The following is a 21,160-nucleotide window of genomic DNA, read 5'->3' on the forward strand; positions in this document are numbered from 1 at the left end:
GACAGGTAGTAACAGGATGAAATACAGTAGTCTAATCCTCCAATTTTACAGCAAGGCAATTATTTTTTCCTGTGTTTTCTGAGAGAACACTTATTACATGAAATGGAAAAAAAAAAAAAAGCCACATATCCCAGCATGGCTTTTGGCCCTTAACATAGCTTTGTGATGTCGTCGTTGGGTTGCAAAATAGTTTCAATATTTCAAGTGTGTATCTTATTATACTTTACCCTTCTCCTCAGCTTCAATGCTATTCACAGCAATTAGATTACCTAATCAGAGTATGAGCTTTGAATCAAGAGAAATTCTGAAAAGCTAGTGCCACAAGCTTTCCGCCCTCTTTTTGCTTAGGATTTTCCTGTCTTAAGAGATTGACATTAACTTGGACTATAATGAAAAGTGAATTTTAAATTACCTGGGGTTTTTTTGTTTTTTTTTTCAAAAAGTTTGGTGGACTGAAACCGTTTACAATTCTTGATACTCCAAGAGTTCAGTATCATCTACGCAGTTCTTTTCTATTTAGCCAGTCTTATTAGATCAACAGTTACTTTTAAAACTTTCACAGCAAGAAATTCACTTTTTAAGCTTACACCACCAGTAAATCAGATTCTAGTGCACTGAAAAAATATAACAATGAAGTGTTATTTTTCTGTATTTACTTTTCCGTTTCCAGCAGTTTTTTGAGTCCCATTTTCAATAAAAGCAATGAGTAATTCCATACCAAGTTTTCATAATCTATCTTCGTAAATGGCATTGCACACACAGGACAAGAACTATTGAGCTCCATCCAAAATTACAGTTTTTTATATGTGCACAGGGAAATCCATGGTGAAAACACAATGAGCAGGTCATATTTTTTTTCTAAAATTATAATAAGCTCAAAGTACAATACATACATTTCTGTTTTAAAGGCATCTATAATCTTTTTAACTATCTTCATTACTGTAATGCCTAGGGACCAATCAAGCACGGGATCCCGAATTTGCCACATCATACCAAAATCAACAAAAGGCTGCTTGTGGTCTTGCCTTCTGCTATGCCTGTGGACAGAGGTCTCTTTTTTTGCCAGATCAATTCCCTGAACCAGCCCTCCGCAAGGTCACACAGATGTCAGCGCCTGGGACAGAAAGGAAGTGCAGAATTCCTGCAAATGGGATTTGTGAGAAGCAGGCAAGTAGCACCGCTGTAGCACCAATTTAGTTCGGTTTACCCTGCTGTGAAACCGCGATCTGCAGGCATGGTTCCTCAGTCAGTTTATACCTGTCTAAATCCTGCAGCCAAGCAAAGGGAGTACCTCACTTTCCTGCAGTCTCACCCTTCCCCAGCGTTAGGACTCATGAGGCAAGCCCGACTGTGCTGTCTTGAAACTAAGCTGCGCTTTCAGGACACAAGGGCTGCCATCGGCAGAGGTCCCACCAGCCCCTGTCTGCCCACATCTACCTTCTGGCTGGCTGCTTCCACTTTCCCTGCACCAATTCTGGCACTTGCTTAACCCCAGCGTGAGGCAATTTAGGAATCTGAAACAGCAAAAAGCTACTTCTGTGGGAAAAAAGGGAGAAAAATAAAGAAAAAAAAAATTATCTCCCTTAATTGTTTACATGAAGTCAAATAAACGCCAGCTCTGGCATAAGAAAAGGATTATATACGTGACTGCAGGGGAGGAAAGGGACCACCTCTCTCAACCGCAGCTTGCAGTTTGGCGTAACGTGAATCCTCCCAGCGCCACAGGGACAGCAGGCCGACACGGCCGCCCGCCGCCAGTGACGGGGATGTTACGCTTCCCATCTCCCGAGTCTCTGCCCGTCGGACCCGTGAGCCAGCCCAACGCACCGGTACCAGCCCAGCTCCGTCCCTTAGCCCGTTCCACCAACGCCAAGCGGTCAGGGGGCGCAGGACCCGGCCCAGGGACAAGGCTGGGCCCAAGCAGAGCCGCCTGGGCGTGAGGAGGCGGAAAGGGAGCTCCTCTCCTTTCCTCTCCCTGCATGTGCAAACCACAGCCGTACTTGCAGAGGCCTGGGCGGCCACAGGAGCACACCGCCGGGGCAAGATGGAAGGAGGGAGCAGGTCAGGAACCGTCTTTCCGACAGCAAGGGGATTCGGACCGGTTTAAACTGACCCTGAAACAACACCTCAAGTCACAGACCATGGACCGAAGGGTCTCTCTTTTAAATAAACTCAATTCCTGGTAGCCTGCATGTGGGTTAGCTACGCTGCAGAGTTAACCGAGCCCTGCGTATCCCGGGGGTCTCTCCGCCTTAAACCAGGGCAGAGCGTTGGGGGACAGAGGCTGCAGGGCCCCACCTGCCAGAGCCGGGACCGCGCTGGAAGGACATCGGCTTCATCCCCGCCCCCCCCCCCCCCCCCGGCCCACCTCCGCCTGCTGCGGCGGGGCTCTCCGGGCCGCGCACCGCCCTCCCCTCTGCGGGCCGCAGCGCGGCGGCCGCGGCCCGCCATCCCGCCCGCCCGCCATCCCGCCGGGCGCAGAGCGCATGCGCCTGCCGCCAGAGGGCACAGCCCGCAGGGGGCCGCCCGCCGCCGTCGGGAGCGCGCCCGGCCGCAGCGGGGCGGGGCGGGCCACAGGGGCGCGCACGGGGCGCTGGCAGCGGCGGGGGAGCAGCGGGAGGAGGCGGGGGCGTGGGGAGGGGCGGGGCCGGCGGGCGCCACGCCCAGTCTCGCTGGCGCCGGCCGGGGCGGGGGGGACGCAACTTCCACGGGACGGAGGCGGCGCCGCCTGGGCAGCCGGGCGCAGGAAGGGGCGGCGGAGCGTGAGCGGCTCCGCGGGGGCTCGCCCGGCCCGCGGTGGGGCTGAGGGGGAAGGGGAGCGAGCGGCGCTGGGACCCGCCGGGGCGAAGTTTTGAAGGCGCTCCGCGGGCGAGCAGGAGGGGCCCGGAGGCCGCGGCGTCGGGAGCATGAGAGGTCCGACCCGGCCTCGCCGCTGCTGCGTCCGTGGGAGGACGGGCCGGTGCCCGCGGCGGTGAGGGGCGGCCCGGGGATCGCTCCCCGGCGCCTGCGGGCGGGAGGAGAGAGCGAGAGGCGGCAGCGGCGGCTCCCGCGGGGACCCCTCAGCCCGCGGCTGCCCGCCCTCCCCTGAGGTGCCTGCGAGCCCCCCCCGCCCCGCGGGGCGAGCGGTAACGTGTGCTTTCGCTCTCCGTTTCCTCTGAAGAGGAGGGGCGGCGGCAGGGAGCCCTCCCGGGATCCCCCCAGGAGGAGGCGGAGGCGCCTGGAAAGCCCCGAGCCCGAGGAGGCGGCTCCCGCCCGGCCCCTCCGCCGGGCCGCCGCAAGCCTCCCGTGCGGCCCCGTCTTGGCTTCCGACTTGAGGCTTCACCTTGCGGGCAGGCTCGGGGAGGAGGCCGGAGGAAGCCGCCCCTGCCCCTGGCGGCGGCGCGCGGTGCGAGTGCGCATGGAGGCGGCGGGCGCGGAGCCGGGGCGGAGAGGGCGAGGAGAGGCTCCGTGAGCGCCGCGGCCCTGCCGGGGACCGCCGCCTCGCCGGGCGTTTCCCTCCCCCTGCCGCCCGCCCGGCCCCGGCCCCGCTTCCGAGCCTGAGAGCGGGCGGTTCGCCTCCGAAGAAACTTTTCCGCGGCGGCCGAGGATGGAGCCTGCCGGTATGGATTATTTCTGCGACCAGGTACAGCAGAAGGACGTGGGCCGCAGGATGCAGGTCGGCCAGGAGCTGCTGGAGTACCTGAGCGACCCGGCCCGGTCCCCCGATCTGGAGCAGGACCAGCAGCGCCTTGACAAAGTGATCGACGACTTAACAGGATGGGTCAACTCCAGTAATTTTAAGGTAAGGCTGGTCGGCGGGGCTTGGTGCAGGAAGACCATGATTCATCATGGTAGGGAGGCAGAGAGCTCCGGGTTACTTTTTAATCGGATACGAGCAGAAATAAAACTACGTTTGTTACCAGTTTTTATCCCTCCTCCCACAAAGGGAAATTCAGAAATGCTGGGAGGGGTTGGTTAGCGTTTTCTTGTTCCTATTCCTCTGTCCTAAAAGAAGCAGTAATGGGTTTTTTGGTTTTCCTTTTATCGTTAGTTAAACGTTTTTCTACATAATGCTAAAGAAACCTCACGCAACTATTTTACGTACTTGGGTTGTGTTTCTTATTCTGAAACAAGATAGGTGGTGATTTTTTTCTTTTTTTTCTTTTTTTTTTTTTTTTACTACCACTCCCATTCCACGGTCTCTGTACTTGGGTGTAATGTTTCATGGGATTGCCATTATTTTCTGTAGGCCGTAAAGAGTGCTGTTTCACCGGGTCTGTATTACGCCGTGCGCGTTTTATGCGATTTAATGAATAATTTGCTTCTTGGGGTTCCCATTCTAAGTTTAAAGTTGTTGATATCGTCTTTAGGTGACTTTCCCGTACGTGGGAAGTTCTATAGTATCTTGATAGCAGCCCAATGATGACTCACGTTTCGCCTTTTTTTTTTTTTTTTTTTTTTTCCTTCGTGCGTTTTAGGCTGAGCTACGGGAAAACAGTGATTACTCCTGCACACCTCCGTTGTAATATTTGTAAATTCTCCTGACGTTGGTCAGCCGATAACACGATTGCGAAGGCAGTTTTCCTACCAAGGACAACTGTATTCGCATTAGCGATTTTTTTTCTTTTTTTTTTTTTTTCTGTGTGCGTGTGTGCTGTGTGCGGTCTGTCGCCGGGACCGGTCGGCGCTGCCGTCGTCGGGTGGCGGTGTTGGTCCGCGGTGCCGGGCTGGGCTCCCTCGGCCGGGGGAGATCCGCCCTTCCCTGGGCGCCTCTGCCCTCCCCTGCCTCTCCTGCCTTCCCAGGCGATGGACTTGCCCCCTGCGCCTTTCAACCTACTCTAGTGAAATTCTCATTTGTTTTCCTACTTGCTTAGGCTCAGGGGGCAAACGTAGGAGTAACTTGTAAGGGCACTATGTTCATGAAATGGGTATTTTTTTTTTTTTCTCTCCGTAGACTTTACAGTGCTGCGTGCTTGCCAGTGTTTGCACATAGCACTGCTGAGTTTGAGGTCTGAAACTAATAAGGTTTGACTCTATTTGCGCGTATGATTTATTTTTTTTGGAAGCGTATTTGCCATTACAGGTCAGTTTAGCTTGAGGAAACAATGTTATGTTGGACAAGTATAATTTATTTGCTTTTAAATTCCTAATCTGAGGGCAGTTGTTGGTGATAATTGATTACTGTGAGACCTAGACAGGTCTTTAAAAATAGCCTTTTGTGTAAAGAGGACTAGATACTTACTTATCTCAACAGGGTAGTGTAAAAGTTTCTTCCTGCACTTTTAAATTGACAAAATGGGGCGTTAATACTTGAGATTTGCTTTGCAAGATGTATTTTTCATAACGCAAGACATTCTACTTGCTGTTGATGTAAGGTGGCAGAGCTCCTTGGTTGTTAGAACTGTAGGACAGATAAGGAACATGCACTACTCCAGATCACAAGCCTCAGTCATACAAGATGAGGTTAAAAGTATTACAAATTCTAAGGGGTTTAAAAATATCTTGTGTAATAAATAAATTTTTTTTTTTTACCTCTTCTCTATGTCCACTTACTGGTGGCTCTTTCTACATACTATATTCCAGTTCAAAGCATATTATATACATTATATTAACTGCAACAGCACAAAATCTTGCATGTTTTGCTTATGATCAGTTCCACTGTTCTTGACTGTGGTGGTGACTGCCAGCATCTACTGCTTCAAAAAGAAAATCAAAAATATTCTGGAAAACTGTGGTTTGCATTTTACTTGCATATTTTATCTTATACAAGCATAGGTGTTGTTACACATTTAAATGCTAGATCTGCATTTGTTATTAGACTCAGGGCCTGAATGATATCATAAAGTAATGAGTACGACACGCTTACATGTGCTCTCCAGAAAAATGTTAAAGTAATCTTAGTTTTGATTACTGTATTCTTAATAATTTGTTGGTTACCCTTTCCTCTGCTGAGGAATGGATATGTAGAGCACTTAGACAATTCTGCTTATCATCTCTTTCTTTTTATATCTTGCAAAAGGTCTTGCAGGTCTTCAGAGTCCCAAAGTAATTAATCCCTCCCTGTTGACAGGGCTGTTTAATTGAGCAGTGATAATGGCTGGCGACTGGCTTATTTATCAGAGCAGCTGAGCTAGATAAATTGGAGTGACAAGTGGGGAATGCTGGAGGAAGTTTTGAGGGGGAGCATTATTTTTACTGTAGGTGGCTGGTATGGATAACGAGGGAATAACTGATGTAACTTGCCCTGGATGTGCCGTATCTTTCCTTCCGTCTGAAAACTCGGTTCCTGCATGCCGTGCGCTCTGCTGACCATACTGAAAGAGAAGACGTGTGATCAGGGAGCTCTAGGCTCAACTCTGTGCTGTGCATGAGAAGAGAAAACTTTCTATGAAATGCCACCCTGGAAAGTTTCTGCCTCACGTAACCAGAAGGGAAAGGATCTGGAGGGAATAGGGGGGTTGGTTTGGCAGACTTGGTAACGAGTGGGGAAAAAGAGAATAGGCGTTCGGTAAACAAGTGTGGACTTGCAAGGTTGAATTAACTTGTCTCGAAAAGATTTTGGCCATCTAAATAGAGATTTTGCTTATCTGAAGTTTGTGGCTATTTCTAGTGGCTTAATAAACAATCTGGCAGTTCCAAACTAAGAAAGCAGATAGGAAAATTTCTGAATTCATCTAGCTCATTGAAGTGGAAAACAGTTACCAGCTTGAGTTACTGATAAATGAAAAAGGTGGGATTAAGAATGTGTTGACTCATCGGCAAGGGAGTTCTAGTGAAAGTTGGTTGCAGAACACGGGGAGTGACCTAGAGAGAGAGAGAGATGAGACATCTTTAAAGGCTGACCTTAATGGTGTATTATGGGGACTTCAGTTACAACGTCTATGCAGTCAGTGATAAATCGGCTTCCAAAGGCTGTTGAAAACTTTGCAATACCAGGGAGTACCCAGAAGATGTGCATAATTTAAGCTTTTATTTTGGATCTCATTAGTATGAAAGAGGAGTTGCTCACTGAACTGAAAACTGTTTGCTTGGTGTCCTGGTACCGTGATGTGGTTTATTTCATATTGGTTGGGGCTGACCTCTTTCCTCCTACAATATAGAGCTTTGGTTGTGGGGTATGTGGTTCCCAAATGACTGTTTTCTCAAGGCTGTGAGGAATAGTGGAGAAAAAAACCAAAGGTGGCGAATTCTGAAATCTTTTTAAGGAGCAGGTAAGTTGGATGCAAAGCATTAAGAGTTGAGTGATGGTGTTATTCTGCTGGTATTTCTCCTCAAACTCTGAAATATTTGGCAGTCTCAGAAAATTGGAACAGTGCTAATGTTTGAGTTCAGACTCTCAAGTGAACTTCAAGCAGTAAGTTAATTCTGCATTCTGAGGGTATCACTACTGATAGATATTTGCTGGCTTTACTGGGTTAACGTGGATGTTCATCTATGTATACATGAGTTTTAATTTACACATCTCTTATGTCTCTCTTGTACTTGATAGTCACGTGAAATAATTACAAGATTATCTAACTTGGTCCAGTCTGGTGGCTCAAACTGTTGTGTGTCTGACTCAAATAAGTTATCTAGAAATCCACTTTGAACTTCTGCTAAAGAGATGTGGGATGGAGAAATACGACTTTTCAAGTACAGCTTTGCAAGTCTACTCTTGGCTGTTACCATGTTGTGTTTTTTCTTAAGCCCATCAAAATTGAGTAGTTACCCTCATAAACTTTATTTTTTGAGCAATAAAGCCACCTTCCGCTTCTTTATGCAAATCACACCTGATCAGAAGTAATAAAAACCTATGACTGGTTTTTCTTCTCTGGTAGTTTCTCAAGGTAATTTTATGTGAGAAGAGTAATCAGTAATGTGTGTGACTGTGAGTCATCTTTGTATTTCTTACCTTTGTAGTCAATATTTTAGCTTGTTTTATTCCTCAACTGCAGTAGGAAAATAATTAATAATCGCTGTTTGTATGTCAGAGCAGCAGATTGTTTGCCATGCAAAGAAAAAAAAATCAGATTTCACACTGTCTGTTTCTGGTAGTGTGGATAATCTGTTTCTTTTAGGCAAATCCGTGGAGTTATCTTTTATTCTATGCTTCCTGTAGAGTGAGGTTTTTCTTAGCTTTGTTTGTCTCAACACCAAATACTGAAAGATACTAAAATACCAGTAATGTTATTGTTGCATTTTTGTATTTCCTTGGTTTGGCAAGTATTTATTTTGGTTTATATTTAGTTCAACAAAAGGCCAGCAGGAGGAGCTTTCAGTTTCTAGAAAGGAAGGGAAGATTTGAACTGTAATTTTGCAAACAGTTAAGACAAGTGGTTAGGATGTTTGTCTGAAGTCCTTGCAAAGAGATAGCAGCAGTTATCATTTTGTTGACCGCTTGTAAGTGTGTGAGGTGGAAGCTAGAATTAAAAAATCACTTGAACAAAATGCAGATACTGAGATCGGGGGGGGGGGGGGGGAGGAAAGTTCAGAAACAAAAAAATGTTAAGTCCTACCTTTCAGTAAAAATAATTGAACGCACAAATGCAGGATGTGGGGCATGCGATTGAGTAGCTGTCCTTAGGAAGAAAATGTGTGGGTTATTTTGGATTTGAACACAAGCCAACATATGCTACACAAAATGCAAATACTGCAGTGAGTTGTAGGACTAACCTGCAGGACAGAAGAATGGAGTAAAAGAGGACCCAACTCAGCCTTTGTTTTTCAGTTATTGTATAGATCCTGGTATTTCCTTAGTCTTTGTTAGCAAATAGTGGTAATTTAAATGTCTTTGTTGGAGGAGAAGTGTTTGAGCTCTTTGCTGAATTTCATTATTCCTTTCTTCAAGTTGTTTCTTTCATCTTGGCTATGTGGAGCTACTTCCCTTATTTCTATGTAATGAGAATGTGGTTCGACCTGTCCATGTATGAATCCAGTTTTAGTTTTCAAGCTCAATGATTCGATTATTTTTCTTGAGTAATAATTATTATTTTTCATGTGTTATTTATGTTCCGTTTGTAGAATGTTAAATAAACTATTGAATGTTAGCCAAATAATCAAGCAGATCTCCAGAAGACAAGGGGAACTTGCAAGAAGTTTTAATTATTTTAAGTTTAATTAAAACTAATTTTTTCCAGCCTTTAATTAAGAATGTGGAATACATAGTGTCAGACTCTGGGGCATCTCCTCCAGAGGTGGAATTGACAGTTCTCAGTTGCTTTGCAGCTTCAGCTTGTGTAATCCAGCCTAACTGTAGTCCCTGATGAAATAGCAGCTGTGCTTCTCCTGTGGCCAGGCATTCTCACTGTCGTTCTTGAGGCAATAAACTTTCTGTTGATGTTGAATTCATTTTCTAATGTTTCAACAAGCTGATTTGACTGATGCTACAGGAGATTTAAGCGCGCCAGATCAAATATGCCTGCAAGTCAAGAGGGAGAACAGCGCTATCCCTTTTAGCCTGCAGTTTGATTGATTTAGGGGTGAACAGAGACCCTTTCCAAGCTCTGTGCAGTCTGCAAGAGGAGAGGTGTGTCCTTCAGAACAGAATTCACAGCAGTCAACGCGCGTGAGGCATACGTAGTTCAACGCCCGTTTTCAGCAGCATTGCTGATTTAAGCAGTTTCTTTCCCTGGCTGCTGAATTGTGATGGTGCTCGTGCCTTCATTGCTCTGATGCAAGTGCTTGTGAGGCTGCACAGTGAACAGGCTCAGGGAAGAGATCTGGCTGAGAAGGTGCTTTCTCTTGTTCGTTTGTTGGACTGGTTTCCTAAAGCAGGTTACTATTCAGCTGCGTGAATATTTGTCTCCTCACAGTAGAGGAGCTGGTGCAGGGGTAGGAGTAAGTAGCAGAGAATGGGAATTGCTATATGTTTAGTACAATTTCAATAAGAGGAAATGGGAAAGAAAATAAGAGACCTTGGGCACAAAAAGAATGATGTTATTTTGGAAGAACTAAGTCCTAGAACAAAGTGTTTCTTTGTTTTGCTCCATCAACATGCTTAGAAAGGCTTTCAAGTGCCATTTTCTTTAGGGGGAAAAAAGCTTGCCTTTTTTTTTTTTTTTTAATTATTTATTCTAAAGAGAAATACCATACATCTCATTGTCTTCCCACTGAACCCTGCTTTTAAAGAGGCTCTGTCTTCAAACTTTTTCCACTGTAGCACATAAAGTTTAAGCCAGACAATCTCAAAAAGAAAATGGCTGAAAATTTTAGGTGTTTCTGTATCATATACTTCTGTTTTATGCTCACTGTCCTTGGAACAATGTCTATGAAAAATTTGACAGTGGTCAAGGGAGGAACGTTTCATGTATGTATGAAGCAAACTAGATATTCCTGTAGCGGAACAAGCTGGAGGCAGTACGTGACACATCTCAGAGTACTGATCACAGAATTCGGAGTATTGTCCCCAGAATACAGAACAATTTGGAGATCACACTTCCAGTGTAAACTGAAGTCAGTTTGAAGATCATGTGAGATTTTGAAATAATAGAAGGTTCTAAAGACTTTTTCAGTAACCATTTTGAGCGCTATGCTACTGTGATCTTCAAAATTGGGTAAAAATGTTTCTTAATGTGGGGAGGGAGGAATGTTACAGTTCCCATCATGGGAAAAGGGCAGTAAAAGAGATTTTTTTTTTTTTTTTTAAATAAGCTTTTTAAAATTTTTATGACAGCACTATGCTTGCTTGTTTTGGCTGCTATACGGGAGAGGTCAAAATAACAAGGACCACCCAGATCTATGCTTGTCGAGAAAGACCTCTGAAAAAACCAAGCCTTTTCAGTGCTGAACTACAGTCATCACTCTCTGGATAAATGAGTGATTCATTCAGTAATCCTCTGATAGCGTGGTTACTTGTACTGCGACGCTGTCATGATTTGTGGTTGGCCATCACAGAAGGATAATGAAAGGAAGATTATCGTAAGAAGTTTGGTAGTCTGTACCCCTTCTGAGACAGTGAGGGTTGCAGCTCGTGTAGCTTTAACAGCAGCAAAGATTTGATACTCTCAGGAGAATCTTAGCTTGTAGTCCAAATTATAGTTGCAAAACATTGCTTTGAAGTCAGTAAACATGCATTTTTATATAGAGGAGGCTCTGCGTTTGCTGAAGAACTTGTGACTTGAATTGTTGAGCTTGAAGACTTTATGCTAGATTACCAGCAACCCCTCTCTCTCTCCTTGCAATGTGATGTGATATACATTAGGGAAAAAAAAAGATTGTCTGCACCTTTGGAAGTGTGTCATTTGTTCCCTTGAAGATGAAAGAAGCAAGAGAATGGAAATAATGCTTTCTTGTCAGCTAAAATATCTAAAGTATAGATGACGTGTGTGGTAGCTTCAGCAGCTGGGACTGCAATTTTGGCTGCTGTCAGCAGAGGCAGCTGCCCAACTGATGCTGAGTGGGACGATTCAGCAATGCATTTTATTGTACAAGGGAGAATGGAGTCTGAAGATGAGCTGGCTGGGACTGAAGAACAACCTGGGTTGAAGAAATGACCCAGGAAAATGGAAGCTTCCTTCTGCCCATGGAGCCAGGGGCAGTTTTTGGTATCTGCAAGCTTTTGGGTTAAGGGAGGGAATAGATCTCAGTGAAGTGGGCCATGTGGAGAGAATCGGAGTGGGAAACAGTAAAGGGAGCAAAAAGTGATTGAGTATCCTGTGAAATAGGAGAGAAGTGTATTCGGAGAGATAAGTAAAGAGAACTAGGAATAGGAAGCTTCAAGAAGTGAAGCAGAAGAGACTGCACGTTACATACACGGTTTTGTTTCATGTTTAGCTACTTGGAAGGTGCTTGAGATTATTTGAGAATTGAGAAAGTACACCTTTGGGCTTGGCTGATGATAATTAACAAAAAAAAATTCGTTCTGTTCTTGCATATGTCTTGTTCCAGCATTGCCGTTGTGGAACAATGCTTGTTCTTGCAGGGTGTAGTTGTTTGGCATGCTGTTTTGTGTTTGTCAGCGGATTGTTAGAGATGCCACGGCTGTCCTCACGGTGACAGGAAGTCCAGTGCCTTAACTTCATTCTTTCGGCTCCAGATAGTGACCTCATAATTCCCCCATTAGATTCTCATGACTAGTTCTCAGATTGTGATCTGCAGAATCCGTAGTTCCACAGACAGTTCAGAGATCCTATGACCAAATCCAAGGACATTCATATTAAGGTCATTTGGCATCTTAGGTAACTAGAGTTGGTTTCCTGGTAGCGTCCTGCCCCTAGATGTCCCCCACAGGCACGGGAAATTACAGAATCACAGTAAGAATAATAGTAAGCATGCATGGTTAACTAAGTATGGTATGAAGAACAGTGTTTCTTTTCCTAGCAAGGACTGCCCTTCTGTGGGCAACTTCCAGGCATCTCAGTGGCAGTGCTGGAAAAGGAACAAGCTGCAGAGCAAGAAATAGGCTCAATTCCTAATTGCATTTTGGTTGGAACATCTTGATTTCACTAAAGAGTCTGGTCCATTCCAGAAGAGAGAAAATATTTCTCAGTTGGGTTGGCAATTTTGTTGTAATCTGAGAAGTCAAGGACACTAGTGTGTTAAAGGGTAGCTCAACAACTAACCAACTCCAGTTCAAATAAGCCTAAATTTCTTTTCCACTGTGGACCTCAAAAGCAGTGTTTAAATGCATGAAACAATAGTGAGCTGATGAATCAGTCTCAACATACAAAGGCTCTTTCTAGGCAGCAGGCAAAAGGCTTAATGAATGCAGAGTAAGAAACAGATCCAATGATTTTAATTCCAGAAGAAATATGTCCCTCATTGAAGCTGGTGGGGAAAGAGCTATGATGCTGGCGAGAGGTTTTTCTGTTGGTAGTGGAGAGCCTGTGTTGGTACATGGTCCCACACAGTATCTGAGAGCTTGGAATCTTTTTCTTGCAGATCAGTTCTGCCTTGACTTGTTTTTTTTTTTGGTCACTTTTTTGTTGGTTTTTTGTTTGTTTGGTTGGTTTTTTTGAATGATGCTCATGTGACCCCATATCAATTGCTAAGGACTCCTTCCAGAGGGCTGCTTGAATACTGCATGGATGATGCCTGCCAGGAGATGCTGGAACTCGGAACATTGTCTATCAAAGCAGAGAAATGTTAAGACCGATTTACAAAAACAGTAAGAGGTAGTTTATTTGGTATACTCTGTAGTGGTATGCTTCAGCTGACTTGTTTTGAAATGTGGAATAAGAGCGAATTTTGTAGCTAGAGCAGTTTCCCATTACTTCCAGCCTGAGGTCACATCATGGTTTCTCACTCTGCAGATATCATGACGTTTCGTACCTGTTATTTTCTTTTCAAAGTTGCAGACCATAGAGGACTTTGTATGAGCTAAAGGATAACCATCACATTGTAGGTAGAGGATTGCTCCTTTAAAACTGTAGTAACCTGTTCCCTTACCTCTTGTCAGTAAAGGTTCTTGTTTAGTAGCTGTTAAAGAGCTACGCAACAGTGTTTGTTACTTTTCGCGTTTCTTAAAGCCAGGGTTAGTCTCACATCTTACTCTGACTTAGAAAGGTAACTTCGAAAGCTTTATTTCATCCCGTGCAGTCTGAACTATATGTTTTCATACAATAAGGACATCATAAGACAAAACTACTCATCAGGATATTTAAATTTATAGTATTTACTGAAGTGTTTTTTGTACACTAATTATTGAAGTAGAACCCCTACTGCATTCATTAAGCAAATCCTTGATAGACAGTTATGAAGAGCCAACACCATATTGACAACTGCTTGAATGGTTAATCAAGATAAATGTGACTTGTATCATAAGAGGTGATTAAACTTTACCCATTCACAGGGAGGGATACAAAAATATGAAATATGCAGGCGTTATCTCAGTGGGTGCTCTTGATCAAAATAAAATACACAAATGAAATACAAGTGATCGGATTCTTTGTTGGCAATAACAGTCATGGTAGGATGAATAGCCATTTCTCTGGTAGTTATCAAGCCTCTGACCCTTAAGTATATGGAGATTCAAATATTCCATATGGCCACTGTTTTTACCCAGGTGAGACTTGAAAAACAATCAATCTCTACCCCCTTCCCCAACCAACCAAAAAAAAGGCAAAAAAAATCCCACAAAACCCCCTCCAAGCCCTAGAGGCTAAGCACTGGAGGAATTAATCAAGAAATACTCTATCTTACTTGGAACTCTTCTTTGGAATTAGTAAATAGTAGATCTGTAGTAAAAAACAGCCACGTGTGCTTTACTTTTTTAAATCTCCGAGCTGCTGCTGTTCAGAATGGTAGAAGTCTTCAAGGGAGATTTTAGAAAGATTATCAAATGTACGGAGAAGAGACACTCTCTGTAAGTACCTTTACAGAAGGAAAGGCTGTGGTTTGTGCTTTAATAGACCCCAAAATATTTGCATGGGAAAGGTATCTTAAAAGTTGTCACTGGAAGACGAAACAAGTCAAAGGTGGAGCTTGTAGTCAGGAAACAGAAGCATAGGAAAACAATGTGCATCCAGAATGGATTTCTTATTCTTCAGGCATCACTGTTTAGATTGAGATTTTTGTTTTGGGTCCCATATAATTTGACAATCTGGAAAAGAACATTAAAGGAAAGAGCTTTTGGGAAACCTTGGCATTACCATAAAAGCTGGCTTATATTTTTTGTCAAAGTAAGTTATCAATTATAGTATTCTGTTTTCTCATCCTAAGCCGTAGATGCAGTCACTTGTTGGCAATATATTAATTTAAGCCAGTGATGCCATCCACTTACATTTGCTATGCTCTGGTTTAGCATGTAATAAAATTGTGTAAATTTCCAAGTAGTTGTACTAAGGTGGAACTAAGTTTTGTACCTCCTGTTTCAAAGGAGATCTATTGTACTAATACTGAGTTGATTAAAATCTGCTTCATTATGTGGTTGCTTCAGACCCCAGATTTTATGGGGCCCTTCTTTGTCTAGTTTCCTGGGGAAACAAGGCTCCCGTGATCCTGTGTGCGCGGGCCGTGTGTATTCACGTTCATCTCCAGTCAGATTTTTTTTTTTGGCTTGTTGTCTAGTGTGGACAATTGCGACAGATAAGGATCTTAAGGAAACAGCGTTGTCCAAGAAAATGCGGTTCCAAGTTTCATGAAAATAAATAGCTAATAGAGGGGAGTGATTCTGCTCATGTCTTTGTGAGGAAAAATTTGCAGTGCGTGTCTTACTAGAAAATAAAGAGGAAGAAAAAACTGTTAAAAATGCCCAGGCTTCAGGAGGTCCTTCTTTTGGCATTTGCACCTTTGTGGGCAGCAAACAGAGTTAACTACAAGATGTGAAAATGCAGGTTCTGGTGTTCTTAATGAACTATTATAAGAAATTAAGAATGAAGTCTTGGAACAGTATGCAGGATAGTTAAGGGTGAAAAGAAAGTGTCCTGACTTGTTAAAATAATTTAGTTTAACTGATCATTTCTGATCATGTTTTTGTTTCTGTACTGACGGATATTGTCCTCTCATCTAGTTTCTGTTCATAGATAGGAACTTCCCCACAGTCCCAGTAGTATTTTCAATTTCCTTTTGTTTTCTGATTTTTTTTTTTTTTTTTTTAACAAGAGCAAATGAAGAGAAATAAAACTTCCCTAGCTTAACAAGCAGGTGGACAAATGGTGTGGTCTGAACTGCTAGGGAAGACAGTATTCGCTTCTCTCAGTTGTTTGCTTTTGGGAGTTTGGAAAACGATGTAATGGCCTTAGTGGATGAGCTAAGTAGCCAGATTGAAGTAAGCTCCTAGCATCTGGGAAACTGTTTAAACCATGTTTTTGTTTTGTTTTGTTTTTCCCAATCTGTATTAGTACTAATGTTTAGGGGCTTAATTAGTTTTGCATTTTAAGTTGTTTGCTTTTTCCGAGTCTGGTAACTGTGCACTGCCTGCCCCCTGTTTTTTTTTGTTCATTTGTTTGTTTAAGCCTTCTGTTTTGTTTCTTTCAGCAGCTTAGAAACCTGGTAGAGGAAGTAAGGCCTAAAGCCTTACTGGTACCTGTTTCAAAGGAATTTTGATTTTCAGTTAATACTGAGTTAGACCTCTGGAGTCATCTTTTATAGAAAATGAGGGACAGAACTGCAGTCCTAATATATGATCCAGAGGGGAAAAAATAAAGCTTCTTTCCAGTCCTTAGTCCTTATAATTATTCATTTGAATTTTAATCACTTGTAGTTGAAAATACTAAAACATTGGTTTTCTAATATTTATTTCTTCTGTTTTAAGGCAAGTACTGAAAAATCTGAACTGCCCTGGTATATGTAAATATACTTGATCCATTCCAAACATATTCTGATAACTTTGTCTTAATGAAAGCTTTCAAGGAATTATCAGCTCTCTAATTGGAACTTTAATTTATCTTTAGGTTAAGATAGTCTTTCAGCATGCTTAGAATCATAGAATCATGGAATTGTTTAGGCTGGAAAAGACCTTTAAGATCAAGTCCAACCATGATTGCATATATATGTCTAATTTCTTTAAAATATATTCTAAAGAATTCTTTAGTGATCTGTTTTGTATATCTAATGCTTTTGTTTTAACAGGTAGCATTACTCGGATTAGATGTTTTAGGTGCCTTTGTTGACAGACTATCAGGACGCTTTAAATCCTATATAGGAACTGGTAAGTGAAATATAACTTTCTTTTTCTTAAGACCAAAAAGTAAAAGATACTTTTTTTTCTTCTGCCCCTAGCACTTAAAGTGGAACATGTTGAAAGTTTTCTGAGCTAATTATAATATATTGGTAGGCATCTTATTGCTGTTGTTGGAATTTCAATAATTTTATATTAAGTTGTTAATATTCATTTGTCATGCAATCACTGATTTCTAGGTGGTGATTGGGATTTTTTTTAAAGGTTCCAGGAGTATCTTTTTCAATAATTAGTTTCATGCTGTGTAGTTGCTTAACGCTCCCATGCTATGTTCTTGCTTACTGCTCCAAGACAGTAATCTAAAAATTACATTGGAACATAAGTGTCACCTTCAACTTGTGTTAAAGATTGAAGGTTTTATTTGCAGATCACTAATTAGAGCCTTATGTCTGCTGAAGCCTGTGGTCTCAGAGGACTATGCGGTCCACCTCCTGTTAGATAACTGGACTGTAGCTTTTAGTAGTCTAAACTTTTTACGGGCTGAAAAAAAGTACAAACTGTTGTTCTTGTGTGAAATGTTTACTCTAATGAATTTCAAATTAATGGATCTACATGTGCCTGAGTATGAAGCAGTTGTTGTGGGAAGTACGAGCAAACTACGCTGCTCAACTCATTTTGCTGCTGTCCTTGAAAACAGAGAGTGATACTAGGGCATTAACATTGGTGTTACATCACTGGCTATTTTTAACAGAAGTTTCTAGCTTAATGTCCTTTTCCAAAATTTGTGTGAATTATCTTGCATCTTGTTCCCACACGCCAAGCTATCTCACGTTGTCTGTCAAAATGTTAAGCTTCCTCTTCTTTATGTGTCTACTTTTGTATTTAAGAGTTAAGAAATCGGCAAAATTTGAAAATTTAAGAATACAAAGTATAGTGTGTACCAAGTTACTAACTAAATTTATTCAAAGCATATTTCAGGATGCTGTAGAACTACTGCAATAGTGCGCTGCAGAATTTAAATCTATTTTGTTGCAGAGGGTTTTTCTCTGGCTGGTTAGTTTTGTATTGGAGCACTGTAAGGGAACTGCAGGCATATTGTGCTATGCAGTATATTGATTTCTGAATAGTCTCCATTTGTAGCTACAAACAGTGCTAGGCTTCAGAGTGTTACTCTGTTTTGATTTATATTTTAGTGGTGTGTAGAACTTAAAATTACAGCAACTTCATTAAAGGTGGGAAAGCTTTTTTCATTTCTCCTGTTTTTGCTTTTTTTAACTGTGAACTATTTGAGAATAGTTTGAAAACACTGGGTTGTGTGTTTTGTTTTTTTTTTTTTTTTTTTTTGTCCCGGTATTTGAGTAGTTTGAGATTATGAGCAAATTAAATATTTAAATTTCAGTACTTGGTAACATTCATATTTTAAAAAAAAAAAGAGTACTGGCACTGGGTGACCATCGAACATGTGTAACATCAATAGACTTCTGAAGCTGTGTAGTCCAGAAGTACTTTTTAGAAAAGCTGAGTAGTAGTGCCTTCAACTGAAACTGGTCTTCTGAGCATCTCTAGAATCAAGACCTGTAGAGTGCATTATGCTAGATATGCAAATCACTGTTGTGCATGATCAGCTCTTATATAAGCTTAACAGACACTGAAATGTTAGTCTCAGTAAGGGCAGAAAACAATCTTTATTTTAGATTACTTTTTTAAAGAGTGATTTATAGTATGAATTCTCTTCTGTTCGTAGCTGTCTGTCCAAGTCTTATAACAAGATTTGGATCACTTTCAGTTTTTGTCAGTGAAGCAGTAATACAAAAACTTTATTGTAAATGTCTGGGAGTGTGGATAGTCCGGGGTTTACGAGAGTAATTAAAAACACACTGGTGAGCAAGAAAACTGCTTCCTTCAACAAAATGTGAAGAGCCAGCAGTTTCCCAAATCGCGTTCTGTTGACTTTGCAGATTTGGCTCCTAACGTAATCTGAGAATGACTCCAGTAAGTCAGACCAAGAACTCGTGTCTGACAGCGATCTGTTTGTGGATGCCTCACAAGAAAGTAAGGGCAGGACAAACATGCAGTGATAACTCCTTCAGCATGACCCCCCCCCCCAGCTGTCAGCAGTCGTGCAGTTTAGGGCCAGCTGAGGCAGATGGTATCTTCAGGGTCTCCCCTGTCACCCTGTTTTCCTACAGCTTTATCTGGTTGGTTTTTGAACCCACGTAGACCTTTGGCTTCTACAGTGTTCCTTAGTAATGCTTAATTATGCAAAACTCTTGATTTGGACTGGTTGCCTGACAACTCGATGCCTGCTAGACCTAGTGTAGAGAGGTGAGCCATTGTTTCTTATCTTCTTGACTGCCAGTCTTTGTTTTATGGATCTCTTCTGTGCCTCTCTTCTGCTATCCTTCTTCCCCCCTGCCCCCCCCCCCCAGTCCCAGTTTAATTCTTTCTTGTATACACATTATTCCACGGTTTTTATTGTTCTTGTTTCCACTTTCTGTGCCTTTCCATTGTAGTGCTTTTGAGTTGAGGAAGCCATAACAGCACAGACACAGCATATGTTTATAGTGGCATAATTCTGTTTGGTTTTATTATGTCATCTATTACTTTCATAATTATGATAATCTATTTCTTTGATACATTGCTGCTTCCTGAAAATTGACCCAATATATTCATGAGACTGTCTACTGTAACAACCAGTTTCCTGTGCAGTGATGGTGGATTTAGGGTCCACTGTCCAGGGTGGTGTATCTTCCTCCATGCCTTTGTCATTATGGTACTTTCCTTCCTGTAAGACCCCTTCTTGAGAACTATGTGAAGATCCAACTGCACTCTGTTAGCTGAGTTACCTTCTGCACAGCTCTTCTGCAGAGAGCTCTTAAAAGTTTGTGAGGTACAACTTCTTTTTATACTAGCTGTATTGTCTCTTCTATGCCATAGCTGACTCTGTGTGTACTGACTCTAACTGTAGTGAGTTCTTTACAGATGCCAGAAGAAAGTAGAATCATAGAATCATTAAGGTTGGAAAAGACCCTTAAGATCATTGAGTCCAACCATAAACCTAACACTGCCAAGTCTACCACTAAACCATGTCCCTAAGCACCACGTCTTTTAAATACCTCCAGGGATGGTGACTCAACCACTTCCCTGGGCAGCCTGTTCCAATGCTTGACCACCCTTTCAGTGAAGAAGTTTTTCCTAATATCCAACCTAAACCTCCCCTGGTGCAACTTGAGGCCGTTTCCTCTCATCCTATTGCTTGTTACTAGGGAGAAGAGACCGACCCCCACCTCGCTACAACCTCCTTTCAGGTAGTTGTAGAGAGCGATAAGGTCTCCCCTCAGCCTCCTCTTCTCCAGGCTAAACAACCCCAGCTCCCTCAGCTGTTCCTCATAAGACTTGTTCGCTAGACCCTTCACCAGCCTTGTCCTTCTTTGGACACGCTCCAGTGTCTCAATGTCTTTCTTGCAGTGAGGGGCCCAAAACCAAACACAGTATTCGACGTGCGGCCTCACCAGTGCCGAGTACAGGGCCACGATCACTTCCCTGGTCCTGCTGGCCACACTATTCCTGATCCAAGCCAGGATGCTACTGGCCTTGGCCACCTGAGCGCACTGCTGGCTCATGTTCAGCTGGCTGCCGACCAACACCCCCAGGTCCTTTTCTGCCAGGCAGCTCTCCAGCCATTCCACCTGGTGCTTAGCCTTGTTGAACGTCATACAGTTGGCCTTGGCGCATCGATCCAGCCTGTCCAGATCTTTCTGTAGATCCTTCCTACCCTCCAGCAGATTAAAACTCCCGCCCAACTTGGTGTCGTCTGCAAACTTAGTGAGAGTGCACTTGATCCCCTCGTCCAGACCATTGATAAAGATATTAAACAGAACTGAGCCCTGGGGAACACCACTTGTGACTGGCCGCCAGCTGGATCTAACTCCATTCACCACCAGCCATGAGCAGCCAGTTTCTCCAGGAGAATGCTGTGGGAGTACTTTTAGTTTAGGTTTTAGGTGCAACGACATCATTACATCTAGATGATGAAAATTGCTTAGAAGTAGGAAAAAATAAGCTTCCCTCCAAACTTCTACGAAGTTTCCATAGTTGTGCATTTGTGAAGAATCAACTATTCTATGCAAACTGCCATTTTAGCACTATTGTTTTTTGTATCATTGTTATGTCCAGTTAGGTCATTTTTTGGTGTGAACATAGTTAATGAGGTGGGTAATCGTGTATTGCAAATTTGCAATTCATACAGGTGATATGAGGAGAAAATAAAGAACATGGTATCAAGCCTGAAAATGTTGGGAAATTTGGAAGCAAAATACTTCAACTAGGTAACGAGGTTCTTACAGCCCCATAGGAAGTCTTAGTAGTATTTTATATGGTAGGCATTTACTTTCTTCTGTTTTGGTCAAATAAATGTGAGTATATTATTTTTCGAAGACAAGCATAATAGAACTTTTCCAGGTGATTTAATTATTACTTTGAAATATTCAAAATACAGTTAACTTCTCGTTTATTGCACTAAGTTATTGTAGGTACTTGCCTTCTCACTGAAGATCAGGATTGCGCCATGAATGTAGTGAAGGAAGATGTATACGTAAAATACCTACCTACTCTGGTTTTGGTCTTTTTTTAAAATACAATGAA

The 21,160-nt window shown here is 42.9% G+C and overlaps 1 protein-coding gene across 5 annotated transcripts in view; it reads left to right on the forward strand.

The window, feature by feature from the left end:
* The first annotated feature begins 2,697 nt into the window (after window positions 1–2,697).
* The window catches only part of CLASP2 (cytoplasmic linker associated protein 2), a 154,096-nt gene continuing 135,633 nt past the window's right edge, over window positions 2,698–21,160 (forward strand). For all 5 annotated transcript variants that reach the window (XM_082304397.1, XM_082304396.1, XM_082304399.1 and 2 more), the window contains exons 1-2: window positions 2,698–3,781; window positions 16,468–16,546. In XM_082304397.1, coding sequence (XP_082160523.1) covers window positions 3,587–3,781; window positions 16,468–16,546 — 274 coding nt within the window. In that variant the 5' untranslated portion in view covers window positions 2,698–3,586. The remainder of the gene's footprint in view (window positions 3,782–16,467; window positions 16,547–21,160) is intronic.

The sequence above is a fragment of the Platalea leucorodia genome (assembly GCF_965183815.1).
Source record: "Platalea leucorodia genome assembly, chromosome: 1".
NCBI classification, from domain to species: Eukaryota; Metazoa; Chordata; class Aves; order Pelecaniformes; family Threskiornithidae; genus Platalea; species Platalea leucorodia.